General features: G+C 38.5%; 1 protein-coding gene and 1 long non-coding RNA gene across 3 annotated transcripts; both read left to right on the forward strand.

Annotated features, from left to right (window-relative positions):
* The first annotated feature begins 7,077 nt into the window (after positions 1-7,077).
* LOC131229294 (uncharacterized) lies at positions 7,078-11,799 on the forward strand. The gene is made up of 3 exons (XR_009163250.1): positions 7,078-7,220; positions 11,268-11,466; positions 11,569-11,799. It is a non-coding gene; the product is annotated as an uncharacterized LOC131229294 (long non-coding RNA).
* A 108-nt stretch (positions 11,800-11,907) lies between these two features.
* On the forward strand, positions 11,908-13,712 carry LOC131229054 (uncharacterized). 2 transcript variants are annotated; one of them, XM_058224910.1, is made up of 6 exons: positions 11,908-12,105; positions 12,206-12,298; positions 12,374-12,481; positions 12,557-13,021; positions 13,123-13,404; positions 13,497-13,712. In XM_058224910.1, the coding sequence occupies exons 1-4, from the start codon at positions 11,944-11,946 to the stop codon at positions 12,650-12,652; spliced, it is 459 nt and encodes a 152-aa protein (XP_058080893.1). In that variant the 5' UTR covers positions 11,908-11,943; the 3' UTR covers positions 12,653-13,021; positions 13,123-13,404; positions 13,497-13,712. The 2 variants fall into 2 exon arrangements, with proteins under 2 accessions (XP_058080893.1, XP_058080892.1); XM_058224909.1 differs by lacking the exons at positions 11,908-12,105; positions 12,206-12,298; positions 12,374-12,481; positions 13,497-13,712 and having other exon boundaries at positions 12,716-13,021; positions 13,123-13,487.
* The last annotated feature ends 12,361 nt before the right edge of the window (positions 13,713-26,073 follow it).

Here is a 26,073-nt window from a genome sequence, read left to right on the forward strand (position 1 = left end):
TACTAGGACTAGTCGAACAAGGTCCAGGACTAGTTATAGAACAGACCAAATACTTATAAAGTGATTTAATATGAATTATGTATTCAAAATAACCTACCCTAAGGTCAATCTAAGGTCTATCAGACCTAAGACATGAAGTATGAACATTGAAACTTCACTCAATCAGATGAAGGTTGACCTTTGAACCTTATGAAGCTTAAGATCTCTACTTGATGTAACTTGATCTTAAGATCTTCTACAGCTTGGATTTGTCTTCTTAGAATGTACTTCATTTTTAAACATCATCTTTAGACTTGAACAAGCGCTCTTTTGATTGACGTAGTTCTGAACATTGAAGCTTACAGAAGAGGATCAAGTACATGACCTTGCATTTCTTGAAGTAGATCACCGTACTTGACTTGAAGCATTGATGCAGTGTCTTGAACATCCATATAACAACAAACTACACAAGACACATATAGAGGTTTTGGCACCACAAAATTTGACAACCAAAGGAGCATGAGACCATAACACTTACAGAAGCATTAGAATTGAATTGCCTTGCCTTGCTTAGTTTAATTGTTAATTAGTTTAAGATAAACAATTAGTTCCCCCCCCCAAAGGACATAACATTCATTCCTTAAGCTTCCACACGTAGAGCCATGGTAATCTTATTACACCACGGGCAAAATTTCAATGGGCCCCACTAATGCTTAGAGCAAGCATAATATTGATTTTGATGTTCACGTCATCCATGGTAAATTGTGGTAATGAGATTTGAAAACATAGCTTCTATTAAGGAATCCAAAAATGGTGAAAGGATGGTAAATGAAATCCATTTACCACCTCCGTACCACTCTCCAAACGCACTTATTTTATGTATTTACCATCAATTCCCACCATTTCCTTAGTGCTAAACAACCTCTTGCACAACAATGTGAGATATACAAATATAATGAATTTTAAAATCCACCAAAAATCCCACTGCATCTCCTACTAAGATGGTAGGTTTGAGTACGTAAGACCTGAAATTAATCCAATCATTACCATCCATTTCAATCCCCCAATAAAATATATATCCCATACCTGAAATTAATCCAATCATTACCATCCATTTCAACCCCCGAATAAAATATATATCCCACCAAACCCATCATTGAGGCCTGTTTGGTATGTGGGCTTAAAAGGGATTAAGTGGGATGGAATTGCATTTGGTCCATTTTAAATTTCATCCGTCATTTGGGAAGGACGAGAGTGGTTGAGATTAGGTGGGATGGAATTACATTTGATTTCATGATGGATTTTCGGTGGATTTTGAAATATACTAAACATGTGAGCCCACATCGATGCATGTGTTTTATCCATGCCATCAACTCATATGCGCCTTTACATGTGACATTACAAGTGATCGACATCCATAATGAATCTGGCTCATTGATTATAATTTCATGGTCCACCAAACATGGTTTTACTTAATCGAGTGTTTTTCATATGGTAAGAATTTTATCCCAAACATGGTATTAGATGGCCAAAATATAGGGTTGAAACTAGGTCGGGTTGGGTCGAGTCGATGCTCAACCCTAGCCCAACCCAAGGTTCCTATACCTTAACCTTAACCTAACCCAACCCAACCTCAGGTTACTAATTCTCAACCCAAACCCAACCCAAGCAAGCTTTGTCGGGTTGGCTAGGTTGATATATGCTAATATTTTCATTATTACATTAGTCTATTATATTTTCAAAATACATCTTATTTTTTGTACCTAAGATTTCATTAATTATATATGTAATTATTTATCGTAAAAAATTTCATTTTTATAAACAAACAAGCTAAAATATTTATAGGACAACTTTTTTAAAAGTCCTATTATGTAGCACACAATCTATTTGGGAGATATATTCAGTATATGTTGTTGAATTAAGTCATTGGAACTGACATGGACCAATGAAATCTGACGACGGCATTGGAATTTTTTGTGCATTCATCACAGATGATCCATACTTAATTATAACTAATTATAATTTATAAGTAACTTATATATCATATAGATTAGGTTCAATCCAAAAAATCAAGACCTCAACTCAATTCCAACCCAAATTTTATCAAGTAATCGTTCGTATAGTCCACGTCTAAGACTTTCGGCCTGACTTTCGGCCCTATCAAAATACCATGGTATTTATTACAACGTAGTAATGGTGGTAATCCCATGTAATACAATTCCATATTATTTTATCCCACGGATTAATTGTCCTATGGTGTAATATGCCCGGTGAACTTTCACTCCTAACTGTCATCGAATTTTCCGTAGATTTGGTCCGCTCAGAAAAGAAGACATAGGCGCAGCAGTAATGTTAAATCATGGAACCCCACCAGGTCAGAGATATTTAAGGCGCCGCACGGCATTCCACCGTGACTGGTACAGCCACAGAGCTAACATGGGTCCAAATCGGGAACGGATTGGCTACTCCCCATGACACCAGCCCGGTGGCTGGTGTTTGGTGGTCTTTAGGCCCCAACATGATGTACGTGTTTCATCCATTCTGTTCATCCATTTTTAAAGATCATTTTATGGCTTGACTGTAAAAATAATATGGATATAAATCTCAGGTGGATCACACCACAGGAAAAAAAAGTGATTGGATATCCATCATTTAAATCCTCCTAAGGCCCACTGTACTGTTTGTCTGACATCCAATCTGTTGATTAGGTCATAAAGATCCAGATGAAGGGAAAAAACAAAGATCAGCTTGATCCAATACTTTTATGGCCCCCAAAAAGTTTTTAATAGTCGACGTTCATTCAACATTGTTTCCTTTAATGTGGTCCACTTGAGATTGGGGTATACCTCATTTGTTGTATAATATTATAAAATGATCTATAAAAATAGATAGACGGCATGGATGAAACACATACATCACGGTGGGGCCCATAGACCACCGAACACCAGCCATTGGCTGGTGGCAGGGGGAGTAGCCAATCCGTTTCCGTCCAAATCTCGGTTCCTGACAACAGTGCCTTAGCTCACCGATGGCGACACGTTTCGCCTCCCTACAGTTTGGTGCAGTTGTATGTTATTATATACGAGACATCTCCATGAAGGCGAAATAGCTGGTATACGGCACACGAGCGAAATGGCTGGTCTAGATAGGTGTCGTGCGAGGACGAGCGCTGACGCTCCTCGAGCTCCAGCTGAAGTTGTACGATCGGTTCAAATGAGATCAAACTTACATGCGCTTAAAATGTAGTTATAATATCCATATAATTCATGGATACTGTGGGATCATAACGGAGGGTGAAACGAAAAATAATTCACATAAAAGGTTTAAGTGAACGACATCAGAAATAGCAATAGGATAATGATTCTCACCGCCAAAACATATATAGGGCCCACCCTAATGTTTATTTTTCATTACCTTTGTTTATAAGGTCACACATGTCCAAATCAAGAAGAAAAACAAATATCTTAGTAATCCAAAACTTAACTCCCAAAAAAAGTTTCAATATTGGTATTTCAAAAGGGTTTCAATATTGCTTGGACGTTCATTACCCCGCAGCCTTTTTGCAGTCTGGTTCATTTTATCTTTACGTCAATTGTATTTTTAACTTCTTGCCGAGCTCTCCAAATAAAAGTACGTTGGGGGAGATAACGCATACCTCGCGATGGGACCGATAGAAGCTGTTGACTTACCAGGTGTAGGAGATTGGTGGTGGCTGGTACACTACAAGAAATACTAGTATCAGGGGCGTTTTTACCACAGGCGGCTATAACAAACGCCGTTGTAAATGGAAATCAGGGGCGTTTTTATGTGGCCGCCCGTGTAAGATGAATCCACCACCGCACCTTCCAATTTTTATTTTTTATTTTTTTTAAAAAAACCTAAAATCTATTTTACCCCAAATCGCGCGCCCGAAATCCGAAATCGCGCTTCTTCTCCCGCACGCCCGAACTCCAAATTGCACTTCTTCTCCCGCGCGCCTCCTCTCCAAAACCCTTCTCCCCTCTTTCTATTCCTCGTTTGTAGCACTCCCTTTCTCATCTCTCCCTCTTGTCTCCTGCGCTTCTCCCATCTTTGATTTGAAACTATCCATCTCCCATCTCCAAATCTCATTCTCTCTCTTATTTCTCTTCCTTTCTTCTCATTCTCAGGGTTCTTAGATCAGATCTACAGCTACAGATCGAGTAGGCCCAGTAACCTACGGACGTGGTCATCAACGGTAAAGAGAAAAGAAGAAATCTAAGAAGGCACTTGAAGGTACTCTCTCTTTCTCTCTATTTTCCTCTTTTGATGACCAGAAATTGGGCAGCATCCATGGCAGCGGTAGCCATGTCCGCCACTGTCCATGGCCCCCTATGTGTTTGAAGAAATGCTTCAACCACGATTGGTAAATAAATAGGCCCTCACACCCAAAGCAAATATGTTGGCTAGACCTGGGGCACCTTCTTTCGATTAACTATTTAGTCCTGTCAATCAATCGTATCACCTTCCCTTTAGGTTTCGTAACATTGATTTGCAATGGGGATGTAGATCATACAAAGCTTTTCTTGCAGAAGCCTTTGTCCATGGACGTCTACAAATCACCCATTTTCAATCATCAGTTTGTCCCTCTGCGGATTTATTGTCTTTTATTCAAAAAGGTCCATTGGCCACTCATCATGTGGGTGATCGATGGCATGTGCAAACATATTGTGGCTTTGCTTTGAGCCTTTCTCCAGTAGCCGGGTGCAGTGCCATTATCTTCTGATTTTCTACTCCCCTGTTTTTCTTTTCTTTTTCTTTTTTTTTGGTCTGATTTTGTCCTTTTTCATATGATAGGAGTGGCATGCTGTTTAGGTGGGCCCTCCCGAATCATCATATTGTATACTTGTCCATATCAATATACAACTGGTTAAAAAAAAAAAAAAAAAAAAAAAAAAGAAGACAAAATCACACTTAACATAATTATACACAGGTATTCCATAGAAAAACTATGTATGCTTTCTTTAACTAAATACTGATGTGCTTGTCATCTATCTGTATATTATCTTAGAGCCCTGGCAGGGTTAATCATTGTAGGAATTTGGTTCTTACTCCCAAAACATGCAAGTGTGGCAATATGTATGAGTTTGGGGCATTCATTAAGTGGACCCCTCCATGTAGCCAAAAATCAGGTTGATGAGGTCTCTAGTGGGTCTCATGTAAAAGAAAGATGGATGATTAAAGGAACTAGCAAGGCCGGGGAACATTAGACATTCCATCTTCCGAAACCAACACTTTGGATATTATTTGACATACAATAATCTCTATATGCCTATTATGGATCTTTAGAATGGATGAATAGGATCATCAAGCTTCATTATGATTAGGGATTTTGTAGGAATTAGTAAGTATAATTTTTTTTCCCCTCTCTTCTTCTTTTCTATCATGAATATGTAAAACAAGCCCTAAAAGGCAAATGCTATTTTTCTTATACTCCATCTTCCTTGTAAGAAGACAGCCATAGTGTAAACATTTTACTTTTTCCATAGTATAAGCTGTTTACTTTTTGGTTAGTTGTTTGTTTATACTTTGCATGCTTACACTACTATAACAGAAACTAGCAAACTGATGTAGAACATGGCACAGATACATTCCTGGCATGGTTGGACTAAAAGAAGGTGGAATCTAAATTGATCATAATTAAATCTCTTCTCCTTATAAATGATTTTGCTAACTCCGGCAAAACAGCGAGCTTGCAACTGATGTTGCACCCATGGGCTCAGTTATTTCCTGAAATCAGCCAACATCTTTCCTCTAAAAAAAATATTATTTTGCTTTTAACCATTTCATCGTGTCATAATTGTTATTGTTTTTGTTGTTAACACCATGTAATTTTACTTCTAGCTCATGTAGATTTTGTTCAAATCTGGCCCTATGATAACTCATTTATTTCGTGCTGTTATCATCTTGGGTTGCTGCTATTAAGGCAATGCATGATGTTATTTATCTTCGCCATCATCTAGAGAAGGCAAGTTCAGTCCCTTCACCTTTTGGTCCATTGTATGAACTCATTGTAATAGATATTTGGTTCCTAGAGAGTCAAGATTTCAGAAACTGTGGATGCCCCACTCTATATTAGGTAATTGTGCCCTATTTTAATGGCAAAAATGCACCCAATTCAGAAACTGTGGAAGCCCCACTCTATATTAGGTGGAAAGCAGAAAGTCCATCAAACTGGCTTCAAATGACAAGTGAGCTCATTTATCAAAACAGAAATGAGCATGTTGCAATCACTTAATAATGTCTCCCTTGCAGGTTCCATTCTTGTTTCGACTTTGGCATCACCACTTACTACTACAAGAAATATCATAATCAGCGGCAGATTCTTACTGGCGGCCCCAACGAAATGCCCGTGTAGATACAAAATGTGCGGCGTTTTTACGTGGCAACCCGTGTACGGATAAGCCACCGCCGCTGGAATTAAAACAAAAAAAAAGAGGGTCCTTTTGCATTTGTTGCTTAGCTAATGAGTGGGCTGGTCTGATTTTCATGATAGAAAGGTATGCATTGAGAGGAAACCACCCTATGAATGTCTGGATCTTAAGCATTTTCAACCTTAGCATGTGTGTTGCATTCTTATTTGGTGATTGAAGAAGACATGGTATGTGTAACGAGCACTCCCCACTATCTAATATATGCATGTAGGTATCATTTTTGATCAAAGAAGACATGGTGTGTGTAAGTAGCACTCTCCACTATCTAATATATGCATGTACATATCATTTTTAAAGAGGTAGATGAATTTCTTTAAGGAGGGGAGTAATTTTGCTATATAACATTGATTTCTTTGTGACGTTCATGAGGAAGTAGGACTTATTTACATGAACAAATCAACTGAGTTGTTGAACATCTAATTATAATTTATAGTTGTTAATTGATCTTGCTTAATAATGTTTTTATTGCTTTATTTATAGTTGGTTGGATGATGAATATACTTGCGATTGAGAATAGAAATAAACAACTTACAACATATATATATATATATATATATATATATATATATATATATATATATATATATATATATATATATCTGGAGGATTTATTTTTTAGGGAGACATGTTATTATTATAACTTGGCTTCCTTTGCTAAATGAACGGATGATAATGGGGCTTGTTTAAATTATATTAGGAAGCTTTGTCAGGCCCAGAGTGTATTTTCACTAACCCGTCTGAGTGGCTAAGGAAGATACTTATGGATAAGAGTTGGATTCATCTGCCAAGGTATCCATTTAGAAACTTCTCATTTTAGTTGTTGTGGCTTAGTGGTCAAGATGCGTTCTTTTGGCATATCCTCTAGTTTCATTGTCTGATTTAGGGTCAGCGACGCATACTTAAATGGAGCTGCGAAATTTATAGATTTTGCATTTGCAAATGCAAGTAATAGAGGGAGGATCCGATGTCCATGTAAGAACTGTAACAATAACTTCTAGGTGTCTCGAGAAGCAGCATATGATCATATTGTGTGTGACGGATTTAATACAAGTTACACCTACTGGCGTTTCCATGGGGAGGTTACGTCTTCTTCCATGCCTACTACCACAAATGTCGTAGGCGATAATCCAGATCCACATGATGATATGCACGGATTGTTACATGATGTGTTTGGTATTTCAAATCTAAATGGTGAAGAGAGTGATGCGGGCCACATGTCATATGGACCTACACAGGGACAGAATACTGAAGCACAACAATTTTTCAAATTGGTAGAAGATGCTGATCAGGAATTATACCCAGGTTGTAAGAAATTCACTAAGCTTTCTTTCGTTGTGAAACTATATCACATAAAGTGCCTTAGTGGATGGAGTGATAAATCATTCACCATGTTACTTGAATTGTTGAAGGAGGCTCTTCCCGAGGGTGAAATGTTGCCAAAGTCTTTCTATGAAACCAAGAAGATTATTGGGGAGTTAGGCCTCAGATATAACAAAATTGATGCATGTCCCAATGACTGTATGTTGTACTGGAAGGAGGCCATCAATGATCAATCATGTGCTATATGTGGTACTTCTAGATGGAAAGTAGCTGAACATCAGTCAGATGATGAGGGATCTTCTTCATCTGCAAAGGATCGAAAAATTCCAGCTAAGATATTGCGTCATTTTCCCTTGAAACCAAGGCTTCAAAGGTTGTTTATGTCATCAAAAATAGCTTCCTCTATGAAATGGCATGAAGTAGGACGCACCGATGATGGAATATTAAGGCATCCTACTGATTCCCCAGCGTGGAAAACTTTTGACCACAACCACCCAAGTTTTTCTTCGGACGGTCGTAATGTTAGACTTGGGTTAGTAACTGACGGTTTCAATCCATTCAGGACAATGAGTATTGCTCATAGCACATGGCTTATTATTCTGATACCATATAACTTACCACCATGGATGTGTATGAAGCAACCTAATCTCATGTTGTCCTTACTTATTCCTGGCCCTTATGGACCTGGTAATGACATTGACGTGTATATGCAACCTTTGATAGATGAGTTAAAGGAATTGTGAGAGGTTGGCGCAGACACTTATGATGCTTCAAGCAATGAGACGTTTCGATTACGTGCGGCATTGTTGTGGACTATCAATGACTTCCCTACATATGCAAACTTGTCTAGATGGAGCACTAAAGGATGTCTCGCTTGTCCTTGTTGTAATAAGGACACTTCGTCTAAATGGTTAAAATATGGTCGAAAGTTTTGTTATATGGGTCATCGTCGATTTTTAGAATATGATCATAAATTTAGAACTGATAGCAGATCCTTTGATGGCATGGAAGAATTTGGCGAGGCGCCAACTCCATTATTTGGTTCTGATGTGTTGGCCCAGTTGCAGGGAATTAATGTCACCTTTGGGAAGACTGTAGGCAGTCATGAACATAAGAGAAGATGAGAAGACAATGAGGAAGAAAGATATAACTGGAAAAAGAAGAGCATTTTCTTTGATTTGCCGTATTGGGAGCATAATCTATTACGTCATAATTTGGACGTGATGCATATTGAAAAGAACGTATGTGATAATGTGCTTGCAACGCTGTTGAATATTGCAGGAAAACAAAGGATAGTATAAAGGCATGTCTTGACGTACAAGATATCGGTATAAGACAAACATTACACCCAAAGCAGCTTTTATTTAACAAGACCTATTTGCCACCCGCATGCTTTACTATGTCACCAAGTGAGAAGGATGATTTTTGCAAAATCTTAAAGCGGGTGAAAGTTCCAGATGGTTATGCAGCCAATATTTCACATTGTGTGCATCTCAAAGAGCGTAAAATTTCAGGACTCAAGAGCCACGACTGTCATATTATGATGCAGCAACTACTTCCAATTGCGATACGAACAACATTACCTAAGAACGTAACCTCAGTCTTACTTGAATTGAGCGGATTCTTTAGAGAATTATGTTCCAAAGTTGGTCGAGTAAGAGACTTTGACTGATTGGAATCTCGAATTGTGTTAACACTTTGCCATTTAAAAAAGATCTTTCCACCAGCTTTTTTTGATATTATGGTGCATTTGACCATTCATTTAGCGGGCGAGGCAAAAATAGCTGGACCGGTATAATATCGATGGATGTACCCCATTGAAAGATGCGTGTTAATGTTTAGAAATTAAAATTATTTGCCATGCTATGCTAGTCATGCTAATCGACCATATATTTTTAAACTTTTTAATATTTGTGATCACAGATATCTACTCACATTAAAGTCGTATGTGCGTAATAGAAGTTGGCCCGAGGGATCAATTGCAGAAGGGTACTTGGCAGAAGAATGCTTAACATTCTGCTCGAGGTACCTGCATGGTATGGAGACAAGGTTCAATCGGCCTATACGGAATGATGACTATGGTAACACTATTATAGAAGAACAATCCTCTATTTTCCCACTAGTAGGTCGTGCATTAGGGAAGTCTGAGGATTGTGTACTAGATAACGTTACATCCGCACAGGCACGTCGATATGTCTTGTTTAACTACCATGAACTCAGCCCATTTCTTGAGTAAGCCAACTATAAGACTTAATTTATACATAGATAAATTTACTCTCTTTTTTTTGCTAAAACTAATGACTTTTACAGAGAACATATGAATGTTATTAAGCGGATGAATCGTCGTGCACGGTCAAGGGACATAGAATGCATTCATAATGATACATTTTATAAATGGTTTAGTGATCGTGTAAGTAGTCGATTTGATAAGTTTAAGGACGTATGCATGTTTTTTTTAATTTTTTATTATTCAAACATGTGCTTTTGAATGAATATTTTTGGTATCTAAATAGGTTGAACAGTTGCGCCATGAAAGGAATGAGTAGGTTTCAGAAGACCTTAGATGGCTAGCTCGTGGTCCTAGTATGGCAAGAAGATATAAAGGTTTTATTGTAAACGACTTCAGATTTCACACCAAAGATCATGAGAAAAAAAGAAAAACTCAACATAGTGGAGTTGTTGTGACTGCAAAGACATCAAGCTTTGCAAGTGCCAATGACAGAAATCCCATTGCAGGAGATGTAACATACTATGGTGTATTGACGGACATCATAGAACTGGAATATTGTGGTACTCGGAAGGTTGTATTATTTAGGTGTGATTAGGTTGATGTTCGATCTCAAGGCAGGGGTGTTAAGAAGGATGGGTTGGGGTTCACGCTTGTGAATTTGAAACGATTATGCCATACAAGTCAACATTTGTCTGATGAACCATTTGTGTTTGCATCTCAAGCTGAGCAGGTGTTTTACGTACAAGACCTCATTGAGAAGGATTGGCACGTTATAGTGAGGACGAAACCTAGAGACTTATTTGAGATGCATGGGCAAGAGTTTGCAGATGATGTTGATACATTCTTAGGCATGTTGCCCTGCGATGATCAATGTTTGGAGGACCCGAGTGATGACATTGTTAGCTGGGAAAGGACAGATGTCGATGGTACAACAGTTGTCACATGTTTACTACCCACCCAGCCGATGGTAGAAGAACAAATAGATGATACTGAGTTATCTGATCCCATTGGAGACGACATTTTGTACAATAATTGATTTCTTAAGTACCATGTTTTTCTAATGTATGAAGTAGAAATTAAAATGTCTTTTTTCATATAGTTCTGTTATTTATTTATTCAAAATTGAATCGTCTTATCAACATGCATTTGTTCACTAATGTGACTCAGGTCCTTCTTAAGACATGAAACGTGCTCTTTCTAAACGCATGACTAGGCTACCGATAAGCCTTATGACTAGTGGCATCAATCAGCCTCAACTACTCGAGACTGATGTGGGTCCCTCTCAGCCTCAGTTGCCCCAGCCTATAGCGGGTCCCTCCCAGCATCAGCCTTCCCTGGCTACATCAGGTCCAGTCCAGCCTTTGTTGCCCGAGTCTACAGTGGGTCCTTCTCATCCCTAGCTTCCCGTGCCTACGGCGGGTCTCTCCCAGAGTTTGCCTCAAGATCCACACCAGACAATTGATTCATTAGAGGATACTTCTAGTGGTATGTTATGCATTGGTTCTAATATCCTTAAAAATTTAATGTATTTTTTGCTAATGAACTATACAAGTCTGCATATTATTTATGTGCATTTTTTTTCAACAGAGTTGTTATTCACGAAGAGAAGGAGTCGAGGCCCCACACGATGCCATCAAGTTTGGAACATGTGTGAAGGGCAACGCATTTTTATTACCACCAACAATCTAGGGTAACCCGTTAATGAAAATGTTAGCAAGCTGACAAACTTTTTGGGGACAATAGCACGTAATGGGGATTACGCACCCCTTAAATATTCTAATTGGAGGGTAGTGCCAAACGAGAAGAAGGATGATATGTACGAACTTGTCATGGTAATGGTGATTTGTTTTATGTATTTTATTATTTTATTATTTATTCTTTGTTCAATATGTGATTGTCTACTTTGTTCATGTGATGCAGTCCAAGTTTCAGTTTGATAAAAAGATTAAATCTTGGGTGTTGATGTCGATTGGAAAAAAATGGAGGGACTGGAAGTGCGAACTGAAGAAATTCCACTACTCGCCTCATGATAATGATGAGGCACGGCTAGCATACCTCAATGAGCGTGTCCATATGGATCAGTGGAAGGCCCTCATTGAGTTTTGGAACTCTGAAGAGGGAAAGGTATGTGATGAGTAGCTACTAAAACCTACACGTTATGAAATTACACAACTATCTTAAGCTGAAATTTCATAAATTACTTTATTGATGTGTCACATTTTAGGCCCGTAATAAGATAAATATGGAAAATCAGAGAAAACAACGCATTGGCCACGCTGCAGGCACGAAGAGCTTTGCGCGAATATGTGAAGAAGAGGTAATTTTTTTATTAATCACCTAATAATTTGATGTCAATCTATTTCTCATATATAACTTATTTAAATAATGATAGAGAAACAAGAGGGCCAATGGGGAGGATTTGACCCGAGTAGATATGTTCTTATTGACACATAGACGCAAGAATGGGATGCCTGTAGATGAGGCCTCAGCAAGAGCAATGGTATGTATATGTATCTTCTTATTTTGTTTAATCTTTTAGCAATATCAAATCTAAATTGGTGATTTTTAATTGTAGGAACAATTAAATGAACGAACTTCACAGCAGCCAGAGGCTTCACATAACAGCACTGCGAGAAAAGATATATTCTCGGAAGTCGTGGGTGACGAATGACATGGCCGTGTCTGCACTTACGGGTTAGGTCCCCCTCCTTCTGATATATGGGGCACAACATCCCACAGTGTCCAATCCCAAGGGATGACCTCCAATGCTCAGAAGATAGATGAACAATATGAGGATTTGCATGCTAAAATATCTTCCCTAAGAGAAACTATGGCTGATAGAGATGCTCAAATATCTTCACTAAGAGAAACTATGGCTGATAGAGATGTTCAAATATCTTCACTAAGAGAAACTATGACAACATTGATGGCAGCCATAACGAATCCAAGCATTAATCTAGCTACATTATTAGGTGTTTCAGCTAATCCTAACTTGAACCAACCCTCATCATCATCAAGCCACTTGGTTCCAACCCCTCAGGTAATTATAATATATACATGTATATTTTTATGTGTAATATGTTTTCAATTATACATAGTTCGAGTTGTATACAAGAATTGACGTTGATTTATCATTTGTAGAGAGACTTGGCGAATAAGGGGAATTCTACAAGTTGCACTAATGTGACTCAAGTTCTTCTTAAGAGTATTGTAAGGCCTGGGGATACTGTAGCTAAAGGAATCGTTTTGAGCACGGATCCATTGACAAAAGTAGGGGGACAAAAACTTGGAGTTGGTTTCTGGGAAGTAACTGTTCAAGTGGCAATGGTACGTGATGAGGATTTGATAAGAACCCATGGACGATATAAAACAATTGGGGATGCAATTGGAACGAGTATTGCTTGGCCCACTACTTTATGTATGGTAAGTTTTTATTTTTTAATTTTTGTAAAGCAATAGAACTTATTGTATGAGATTGTGAATAGTAATTGATTTATTTTTATTATTTTTTATAGGTTGCAGATAGAAATGGATGATGACTACATGAGAGAAGTTTTTATTAAGTATTTGGAACTGTAAACATCTTTTGTAAGTAGGGGTAGTAGGGATCTGTGGTTTCAGACTTTTGGATTGAGTTAGACACATCTAAACAGTTTATTTTTATCTTAGTTTAATTATAGAGGGCACATCTAAACTTATCTAATCTCTTTAATTTAATCTTAGTTTTATAAGATTATGATTTGTGATTTGAATTTTGCGTTTGCATGTCTTTAATTTAATCTCTTCTGTTTCTTTTTTTTTTTTTTTACATGTGGTCACTTAGTCATCATATTTGTAGGGTAAGAGTTCCTATCATACCTTTTAGTCTTAGGCTCCATTTGGTCATCACATCAATCTTTATGAATATAATTGTTTCTCAAACCAAATGGAGCTTAAGCCCTTTTTTAACTCCGCCAATATAACTTCTTGCATTGCCGGTCCCAAGCCCGGGTAAAGGAGGAGGGAAAGGGCATCAAGGTGAGTTGTGTCATTTTCTTCCATTTTATGTCTTTTGTGATAGTATTCAATTAAGTTTAAGTTTAATACACTCATAAAATGTTTCTTCATGGCTGCCTTACGTTGACTTGGCGAATAGCTATGGCACTGGGAAAATGTCAGAATTAGAGAGTTGTCTTGAGACAAACATGGAGAATTTCAAAACTGTGAGTTCTCTATCTTGAATTATTTTTCCTTACTTTTTGCCAAAGCTTGGTAATCAACATGTTGCTGAGCTTCTCTTTGTATAACCTCCCATAGTCACATGAGATTTAGAGGGTTGCTTTCCGTTGCCAGCATGTTAAGGCTTGTTTTCCTAAAGTTAATGTTTGCCACTTGCCTAGGGCATTGTGCACTCTTAGTATTGATGGAAAAATATCAATGCAAGAAGTGCCCCTTGGGGCCTGTTTGGTTGCCAAGGAATTCATTCCCTAGTTTTTATGTTTCCTAGGAATGGTAGAATTGGTATTTCTCTCCATTATTGTACACATTTAAGTTATAAAATGAGGTCCTTGACATCTGATTTTATAATCCCCTTCAGTTTGCAATATCCACTCTTTAGTTTTCCTTTACCTAGAAAACATGCCTATATGATCGCTGCAAGGAGCTTATTTTAAGGCATGAGCCTAAAAATGAAGCAGATACAAACCTAAAGTGGGCCACACCACAGGAAACAGTGGGGATTGAATGCATCCAAAACTCTAATGGACCACAAAACAGTGGGGATGGAAAAACTCATCATTGACACTTCCTTGGGCCCGCCATGATATTTATATGACATCCAAATAGTTCATACAGTTTCAACTATACCCGTAGGGACGAATAGAAAACACAAATATTAGACTGATACAAAACTTCAGTGACCCTAGGGAAGGTTTCAATGATAAGCGTTCAATCATCACGTTTTCTTGTGGCATGGCCCACTTCACTCTACGGTCTGTCACATTTTTGGGTGAGCTGGCCAAAGTCTTAGCCCACTAAGATGGCTTCTATAAAGGAATGGATGATACAACTTTAAGATGCACAAAAAGGAGCAGAGGTCACCAAGCTACAGACACATTTCTTTTTTCTTTTTCTTTTCCTGGTAAGCCCAATTCAAGGAATAAGAAGGAAAGAAAAAGAGTAGAAACTAGACCCTAACACTATTGACCAACTTTTGCTTCAAAGTGCTTATTAGCATTCCCTTTCTATGAAATTTTGCTTAATGTCAATCTCATAAAAGTAACAAGATTTCTATGCAGGCACATAGAAATCTTGTTACAACATTCCTATACATGCAATAAATTCCTGTTTGACAGAGCTCATAGTTGTGGCAGAATGCAATAAATTCCAGGTTAGTTTGAACATTATTGCTGGCCATTAAAATGGGTCTGTCATTTTTTATTTTCCCATTTATCAATTGGTAAGTTGGCATAGAAAATGCTTCATTTAATTGTTCATTTATCGTTGGTTTGATATCAATTTGTCAAGGTCTGTGAAAGATCCCTAAGAGATGAATTTCTTTTGCTTTTGTTTGGCAGTCACCACTGGTCTTCACCTTTGCCAATCAAGCAGGCCTAGACATGCTGGAGACAACACGGTTGGCTTTACAGGACAACACTGGTTAAGATATTTGATGAGTCTGGACAGAAAGCTCTATGCTCCGAATTTGCCAAAATAATGCAACAGGTAATGTCAAGATCCCCTTTTCCTCTAGAATCCCCCCCCCCCCCCCCTCCCAAATTTGCATCTTCATTCCTCTGTTAGATGAGCTTAGGGAGCTTTTCGGATGCTTAACTGAACTGAATGGCTGGCCACACTTATACCATTGGTGGGCATCCTATAATGACATGATGTTTAGGTTACTAAAAGGCATGCCACACTTATTCCATTGGTGGGCAGAACATGACATGATGTTTCTTCTGTTGATCATCCTATAATGCCTATTTGTATTTGTGTGTATATATTTTTATTCTGCTTTAATGGCTATTAGTTTAGAGTACATTTGGTTGCCACTAAAGAGATTTTTCTTCATAATTCATAATTTACAGAAACCTACTAAGAGCTTAAGAGTAGAAATTCCAAAGACATAAATTTGTTTTTCTATGCCTGTGAAATGCTCATGAGCCAAATGCAGCCTGAATGACTTTCTGATGTAAGATGTTAGAAACTATTCATGAAATGTAGGTTCTAGGGTGTGTTTAGCAGTTCAAAGGGTGGTTGATGGGTGCATATATATGTTGATTTCACTGTACAAGTTCTGATTTCAGTATCGAAAACCAATCCCATTCTCCAACCATCCAGCTAAGATATTATAGCATGGCAACAGTTATTGGACTGTGTCTGCGAGTTAAGATGATGTGTTGTTTCCTTCTAATTGTTGCCTTGGTCCCTTGTTGGCACTGGTAGTCTAGTCCCCATAAATAAATAAATGCGGATGCTGTCTCAGCTGCTCTCTCAAAACATTTAATTGGCCTAAATAATGTGGCTACTGTAAATGGGACTTGAACATTCAAAGAGTGAAACAGATAACGACAGGAAGAATTAAGAACTGCTTACTGAACCAAGAACTGTAGGACCTACTGAACCAGTAACTGCAGGACTTACTGAACCAAGAACTGCTGTAAATGGCCTGCTGATTCTTCTTGAAGTTAACTTTGCACAAAAGTATTTCCTTCATCGATTCCCATGAAGAGTTGTTGCTCTGAGAAGAATCAAGAACTGCTTTATATGAAGGATTTGATACTGCAGTAGCAGCTAATACACTAACCAGTTCACCAGCAAGAGAACTTCCAGGACTATTTTCGTCCACCTGTCCATACTCAAATTGAATTATAGAATTGCTGCAGAGGTTTCTCACTGTCCCATCATAACAGAATGACATCTCTAAGTGTGGCCATTAGATTTTTAAACAAAGTTCCTGGTTTAGTAAGTCCTCTGGAAGAACGGTCAACACTTCCCTGGATGATATGGAATGGACCAACTCTTCATAGGGGGTCAGACCTTGAAAAAAGGAGCTCTTAACTAACCCAAATGCCTCAGAAGGATAGTCAACACCATTAACAGAATACTTAATTTGGAAGTGGAAACTCATATCCTCAACCAAACGCCTTGAATAAAACTTCCCTCGGTCATAAAGTTGAAGCCCCAAAAAGCCAAGTTGTTGAACAACCTTACTGATAGCTAAATCATTTTTAGAATCTATCAAATTACCCAAAGCAGATAACTTTAGAATATGAGTCACGATAGGCAGTTTTACAGTTTTCAGGTAGCTTTCCACTTGCAACTCTACAAGTTTATTTTAATTTGATCTCAAATGAAGCAGCAAAGGTGATATGTCCTAAATCTTCTTCTTTATATCTTCAGTAACAGCCTTGGGAATGTCAAAATCATTCAAGCCAACACTATATCCTTCTAAAAAGAGAATCTCCATCAGCAATGGCTGCAACCTATTAAAGAACTTAACAGCCTCTTCTGTTCCCTTCTTGTCAAGAACATAAGTAACAATCTCTGTGAATGATGACTGCAGTAAATCTCTATTGAAATCAATCCTCACCGTTTCACTTTTACTGATCAAATGCCTCTCCCCAAAGCAGTCAAAAAATGCAGGTAAAGCACTATGTACTATTTGCAAAACAGTCCACAGAGGACCTGTACAGTGAGCCTTAAGCAAAGCAGGTTCTAGTAAAACTGGTGAAACACACATAGCCAATTGTTGTGCAGTTGCTTTGTTCAAGAAAAAAGTCTTAAACATGAGTTTAAGTGACAATAAAGAATCATGCACTAGTTATAAATTTAGACTACCACTATGAGAACTATGGATTTGCTTTTCAACACTAAACAGCTCCAAAACTTCTGCCTTTGCTATAGGGTGGACACCACATGGTTTCTTCATCAACAGGAATTGAAGGCGAAGCCCATGAATGTATTCATCATCAACAAAAATTAGGAGGCGAACCCACTTTTTCTTCATTGACATTTCAGAGCAAACCCTCGCAGATCCTCTTTATCAACAAAAACCAGAAGCACGCCCACACACGTATCTTCTTCATCTGTGCAAGCATACATACATCCATCCATACTCCATCCATTCATGCATGCATATACACACATAAAAACATGGATTTCATCATACAACCATGCACCCATTAAAAATTGTAGTGCACTTTGCATTTTGCAAGTTACTTCCATTTTCTGTTTTTTTAAGACTGAGAATTTATTCCTCATTGTGGCAGACATACACGAACAAGCTAGAGAACAAGGTTTCACGTCTGGAAGAAGAGAATGAAAGGCTCAAGAAGCAGAAGGTCGACATTTCATCTCTCATTGCGATTTTTTTTCTAAATGGGGTTGCAGGACCATGCAGAGTTGGTTATATCTAAGTTTTGGTCGGATATTGCTAGAGAATTAGATTTTGTTTGTTTTCCTTTTAGTTACATTTTAAGGCATCTTATGTTAAAAAAGCTAGGATTCAGTGGCCTTATTGTTGTTTTTTGTTTGTTTTTCATTAGTTTCTCATAGCAAGTTGCGATTTTGGTTCGTTTCCTTTTGCTATTGAAATGCTAGGAATTTACTTAGCATTTAGAAACTGCGGGCTGCTCCTTGTTTAATTTTCTTTGTTGGATAGACTTAGTAAAAGAGAAGTATCTTGTCCCAGCTTCTTAGGGTCTGCTTCATGGATCTTTTTTTTTTCTTGGTGGCCAAAATTATATTCCTATCTAGGACCCTATCTTGTGTGAGTGAAAAAGCCATCTTGTCCATTATCACCACCTTTATCATGGTCCTGTTAAAGTATCTAAGGGCCCGTTTGGCCCGGTGGATTGGAAGGGATTGAATGGTATTAGGATGGATGGCATGGATTTCTAGGTAATGATGGTGTTGTCAGTGGATTGTCTTGAGATCCATGGGATTGCTATATCCCTGGATTGCTATATCCAGTCTGTTTGGCATGCCTGGCCAATCTGGGGATTAAACCTTCCCATCCCTTCCAATCCCATGAACCGAACATGTCCCAGGCAAATTTGAACAGATTAGGGTGGATTGGATGGGATTTAAAGGTAATGATGGTGTTGTCAATGGATTGTCTTAAGATCCATGGGATTGGGATCAGATTACCGACTCTGTTTGGCACACCCGGCCAATCCCGAGATTTAACTTCCAATCCCTTCCAATACCATCCAATCCCTTCCAATCCGACCGGCCAAACGGGCCCTTAACTGTTACGAATATGAATGAACTAAATCAATCATATTTATCATTTACATTCTGACTGTTGAGTTTTCTTATTTCTTCAGGTTTTGGATGCTTCTTGTACATGCCTGACTAGCAACGAAATCCACTTCAAGAATATTAGGTGATGACTTTTGTTTGCTTTTCTTTCTAAACTTCTTCATACTTGGTGTGTTTTTCTTACTGGTTTTCTTTTACAAGGCCAATTTTTGTTTCCTTTGTTGCTTATGATTTGCAATACCTGCCAGCAAGCAATTGAGTATGAGTTGTATTGTGGTGCTTATAAGCCTTGTAGCACCGTATAGTTTGATACAATGACAATTTATTAATGTGATTGAAGTTCCAATTGAAGGTAAATCATTAAGAAAAAAGGAAATGAAAAAAAGAAAGAAAAGAGAAGAAAAGTTCCAATTGATACAATGACAATTTTTTTTTACTATGACACTTTCCCAACTATAGAGGTGACTTGTGAAGCTGATTATCCTTTTATTTTCTTGTTTATCATGGGCCTTGATTGTTTATAAAGGTTTAAGTCTTCAACAAATAGAGGGCCTAGTTCTGTAGCACTCTACAGCTCCAAGAGGTATAATCTCAATGATGTGCCACTTACCAAATTAGCTATGCTTCTCAGCCAATTGCAGGGAAACTTTCAAGGGAGGAATTTAAGCTCATTGCAAGAAAAGGGCTTACATCACACATAGTGGACATGTGATCATGGCCAGTGAGGATTGGTGCTGTAGACATTTGCCAGAAGATGTGGCTAGGAAAGGAAGACATTTATAGTTTGTTTTGAAAACTTTAAATAGACTATTAATTGTTTTGTTGATATTGTGCTAATTGTTGTCTTGATGAATGTTAGATTTTTTGGGTAATTCAAATTCTTGTCATTCAATCATAGGTTTTTGATAGTTAGATCGATGGAGATTTGATTGTAGGACAGCAATTACAGGAAAGGATTAGTCAGAATCAACAGGAATTTGTAAAGAATCAACAGGAATTTCTATTTATCGGCACTTTTGAAAAGGCCTAGCTATATGTCCTAGAGGGGGGGTGAATAGGACAATGCCAAATAAAACTTATAACAGCGGAATTAAAAAGAATATGATAGCCAAAGTAAATCACAATGCAGGAAAGTAAAACAGCCTCAAAATTTAGATCTTGAGAAGTTGATACAAATGTTGTTCTAAGGACAACCTTACACCAAAAACCAGAGTTTATGGTAGGACAACCTTATTTCTAGAAAGATCTTTGTATCAAATCTCAAACCAAAGAGGAATACAGAAATAAATACAAACTGAATTGAAATAAATTGTAATCACAAATGTATTGTTCTAGGGACAGCCATACACCATAAAAATGGCAGGGCAACCTTGCTGGAACAACTTTTAAAGGAAATTGAATATCAAGCTGATAAAGGAATAGCAGAAAATAAATTCTAAACTATTACAAAATTCTCACAATGCTTGAATTAAATGATTACAACATTCACCACCATACATACATCCCACAAAAGAATAATTAAAGATCAGAAGTATAAATCATTCAACCACAACACAAGGGATTATAGTGGTTCGCCTGTGTGTTCACCAACTGTTAAACAACAGCCACACAGAATGCTACTCCACTCCTAATATCCTCACACAGGGGATATTAGCGTTCACTAACAAAATAGATTTTCCCAGCTTCACCCAAAACCTTTGCAATTGTGTCTTTGTCTGTGGGCTTACATAATTAAAAAACCCCACTTCTGAGTTTTCCTGGCTCTCCTCAGATAACCAATACAACAAGATTTTTCTGGCAAATCTTGAAAGAAACCAAAACAGAAAGGAATTTACAATCAAATGTAAAATACCTGATTATCTCCTTCGTTGTAGCAGCCCGGTAGAACCAAATCAGAGTAGATGATTGAATGTCCAAGTTCAATGTCCAGTCCTCAATTACAATGGTTATAATTCTAATAGATTTTAGATTAAACCAAATAGGGCTTGCCTTAATTGATTTTGATTCCAAAGAAAGGGAATAACAATTCCTCTTATCAAATTAGATTGGAATAGCAGAAACAAAATCAATTAAATAAAGCTAAGGAAAAGGAATATTGAATAAGCACACTTAGCTTAGATGGAGCACAGAATTATCTCTCAGAAGTTCGACGAAGATTGGCTTGAGTGGATTACTTAATTTGATGATTTCTTCTGAGATTCATGCCCTATTTATAGGTGAGCAGATCGCGTCTTCGACTGGTCTAGGGAGCTCTTCGACTAGTTGAAGCAAAACAGATATTTGAAAAATCAGGCACGATAAGCTTTGACCGTTCTTCGACTGGTCGTAGGTCACCTTCGACTGGTCGAAGAACGTGAAAACATCGCTGGATTTTGAGTCGAAGATTTTCGACTGGTCGAAGATGCAGTCGACACTGTTCCTTGGTCGAACAGATTCCTGGACTAGTCGAAGCCTAACAGATTTTATCCGAAATTTGTAACAAACTCACGACTGATTGAGAAATTTCTTAGACTGGTCGAAGCAACTCTAGGACTAGTCGAAGAACAGACCAAACTTATGTAAAATAAACATTCAATTTATGTATCTAAAATGATCTACTTCTAAGGTCAACCTAAGGTCAGTCAAACCTCAACCATGAAGTAAGGACATTGAAACATTAGGAACTAGTGACCTTGAAGTATGAGCCTTGAAGTCTTGATGTAGTTCAATCTTGAAATCTTGATGTAGCTCAATCTTGAAAGTGTCTTGAGTTCTTTACAAACTGCCTTGTACTCTTCTTGAAGTCTTGCAGCTTGAGTCTTGTCTTGTGAGCAGTTCTTACATTCAAGATTGATCCTTGTACTTGTGAGCTTTGCTTGTTGTGAGCTTAGCTTGTTTATGAATGTTGATCCTTGAGAGAGCTTCACTTATGCAAGTTATGTATAATAGTGATTTTGGCACCACAAATTTGACAACAGACAGGGATATAAACTATAGCACTTACAACTTTTAGCGGCGTTTTTCAAAGCTTATAGCGGCGTTTCTACAATCCATTAGCAGAAGTCGTTGCATCTTTTAGCGGCGTTTGTAGTAACTTTTAGCGCGTTTCTAACAAAATTTACGTGCGTTATTATCACTTCTAACGGCGTTTTAGCAGTTTTTAGCGGCATTTTTTTACTTTAATACGGCGTTTGTAGGAATTTTTACCGGCGCTTCGATGAGTTTTAGCGGTGCTTTTATAGTTTTTGCGGCAGTCACAGAAGCGTCGGTAAAGTATAGTATGCGCCGGTAAAAGTTGACTATGGCGGCGGCCGTTAAAAATGCTGCTAAAAATTTGTGACCGCCGTTAAAATATACAGCGATGCCCCTTTTAGTGGCACATGCCCGACCGTCGGTCATTCTTATAATGACGATTTTTTGGACTTTTAGGGGCGGTTTTGGCCGCCGGTAAAGGTCATTTTTCTTGTAGTGGTACATCAGCCAATATGCTTGTTCTTACTGAGCTCCGATGGAGCACTTTGGTGGGTAGGGGATTGGCTGGTGTACCACACACTACCAACCTAGCTGGCTAGTGTGTGTACGTTTCATCAATGTCAAGTACTGACACTCCTTGAGCACCGAGCCATAAGAACAGTTCAAAGGGAATCGGATCAGCTACTACCCCTGCCACCAGCCAAAGGCTGATGGTCGGTTCTATGTGGGTCCACCATGATGTATGTGTTTTATCCATTCTATCCATCTATTTTTATAGATCATTTTATGGTATGAGACAAAAAATGAGGTATATCCCAATCTCAAGTGGACCACATCACAGGAAACAGTGTTGAATGAACATTGACCATTAAAAACTTTTTGGGGATCATAAAAGTTTTGGAACAAGCTATCTTTGTTTTTTCCCTTCATCTGGATCTGTATGACCTAATCAACAGATTGGATGTTGAATAAACAATATACTAAGCCTTAGGAGGATTTTAATGGAGGATATCCAATCATTATTGTTTTCCTGCGGTGTGGTCCACCTGAGATTTTTATCCCTCTAATATATTTTGTATCGAGCCTTAAAATAATCTGTAAAAATAGATGAACTGCATGGATGAAATACATACATCATGGTAGGGCCCACAGATCACCGAACATCAGCCACGGGGGATGGTGGCGGGGAGTAGCTATAATCCGTTTCCATTCAATGGGGAAGTCGATTGGCTGGTGTAACCTAACTAGTGAGTTGACGTGGATTGGCTGGTGTAACCTAACTGGTTAGTTGACATCACCAAGTTTTGTGGGTCTCCTATGAGTTATATCCAAACTGTCTGTCCACTTGGTGAGCTGGTTATAAGGGTTGAGCTGAAAAATAAAACAGATATAAGAATCAAATGGACCACACTGTAAAAAGCTGTGAAGATTGAACTCATACCATTAAAATCCATCTGGAGGTTATAAAAATTTTGAATCAATATGATATTTGTTTTTTCTCTTCATACTCGTCTATGTGACCTTGCGAACAAAATAAATGGAAGTTAAACGTCACGATGGGCCTTACGAAATTTTCAATAGTAAGAATCATTATCCCACTGCTATTTGTAGTGTGGTCCATTTGAGCTTTGGAAATTACTCATTTTTTTGAGAAATATCTAAAGCGATCTCACCAAGTGGATAAGCGGTGTAGATATGATAAATACATCATTTGGGGGCTATGTAACTTTGATCTCCTTTGAACCGTTCATACAACATGGAGCTTGAGTAGCATCAGCTCGTCTTCTCCCGACAGGTAACCACACCAGCTAGGTTGGTGGTGTGTGGTATACCAGCTAATCTTCTTCCGTTCAAAGGAGGTATTTATTATTTCCACACCGTTAATCCATTCGGCGATGTCATTTTAGAGCATGAGTTAAAAAATGAGTCGTATCTGAAGCTCAAGTGGAGCACACCATGATTCTCGCTATTAAAACATTTGTAAGACTTACTATAAAGTTTATTTTCCATCCAATCTGCACTTATCTATTCATAAGTACACTAACCTAGACGAAGAGGAAAAATAAATATCATCATATTGTTCTGAAACTTCCGTTACCCAAAAGGATTTCAATGGTATACATTAATCCCCTGTTTCTTTTTTCAATGCGGTCCATTTAATCATTGGATCTGTCTTATTTTTCAGCTCAAGCAATACAACGAGTTCTCCAAATGATAGGACGGTTTGGATATAAGACAACTTATGGTAGGACCCACAGAACTTGATGATGTCGACCCACCGGCTAAGTCGGTGGCGTGTGATACACCGGCCATCCGTTACGGTGCTCCTAGTTGCATCAAGACATTTAGACAATCCAATTAACAGATCTGAAATGTCCTTTCAAGCATGGAAGCAGATTGGCTGGTGTACCACGTACCACCAATGTGGCTGGTGTATTTCCATTACGGTGCTCCTAGTTGCATCGAGGCATTTAGACTATACAATTAACATATCTGAAATGTCCTTTTAAGCATGGAAGCAGATAGGCTAGTGTACCACGTGTTGGGGATTTGGGCTGCGAAACCACACAGATCTAGATCTAGGATAGCAATACAATGGCACTAAGCAATCACAGAAGAACACAAAGTTTTAACGTAGAAAACCCTTGCAGGAAAAAACTATGGCACAAAGCGACAGAAATCCACTATGAAATAAAAATTACAAGAGAAAGGACTTACCCTATTCGAACAACCTCAAATCTCACCCTTGTTACACCCTTTGATAACCCTAGAACCCTTTAGAAAGCTTTTTCATCCTTTAGAATAGCCCTAGGGACCCTTATTTATAGTTTTAGGAAACTCCCTTCTTCATCCTTATTGTGAAAGGACTCAAATCCGCAATCCGTACAAATTCGGAAATGAATCTGTGTAACTATGACTGGTCGTAGGATGGCCACAACTGGTCGTAGGACCCCTACGACCGGTCGAGAAATCCCTACGACCGGTCGTGAATCCCGAACACCAATGAAGAGAGCTCCCTAGACTTTAAGTCGAGCGGGCTATGACTGGTCGAGACGACCCCTACGACCGGTCGAGCAATCCTTACGACCGGCCGCAGGCGGTAAAGACTTTCTGACAACAATCTCCACCAAGTCTTCAACCTTCAACCGTGTAGCACCTTGACCTCTCCTCTTATCTCTTCATCGCATCATAGTTTCAATCAACGCTTCTCATGCACACTGTCCTTCTTTTATGCCATCGCCAAGCCCAAAGAAGTTGCACAAAACTTGAACTTCTCTGTAGGAACGACCTTGGTGAGCATGTCTGCTGGATTCACGCTGGTGTGAAAGTTTTCCAATGTGACGCCTCCTTCCTCAAGCACTTGTCTGATAAAGTGGTGACGAACATCAATGTGTTTAGTACGTGAGTAATAAACAGAATTTTTAGCCAAATTGATAGCGCTCTCGCTGTCACAGTTAACCGACATGGCCTCCTACTGAAATCTTAACTAATTTATCATGCCTCTGAGCCAAACACCTTCTTTAAACGCTTCCGTCACTGCCATATATTCTGCTTCGGTCGTGGAAAGAGCCACCACTGACTGAAGCTTCGACATCCAATTGATTGCTTCACCCGATAGTACAAACGAGTATCCTGAAGTAGACTTCCTGAAATCTATACTGCCTGCATCGTCAGAATCCACATACCCTACCAACTTTGTCCCTGTTTTTTCAAAAGTTAAGACGTAGTCTTTCATACCTCGAATGTATCGAAGTAGCCATTTCACTGCCTCCTAATGTTGCTTGATGGGGTTTGTATTATATCTGCTCACAACACCAACTGTGTAAGGCCTGTATTCTAGCCGGTACTGCTCCATAGGCTTCCGCGGTCCTCCCGGTCGAATTCTGATGACCCGCG

This window comes from Magnolia sinica, chromosome 16 (assembly GCF_029962835.1).
Source record: "Magnolia sinica isolate HGM2019 chromosome 16, MsV1, whole genome shotgun sequence".
Taxonomy (NCBI): domain Eukaryota; kingdom Viridiplantae; phylum Streptophyta; class Magnoliopsida; order Magnoliales; family Magnoliaceae; genus Magnolia; species Magnolia sinica.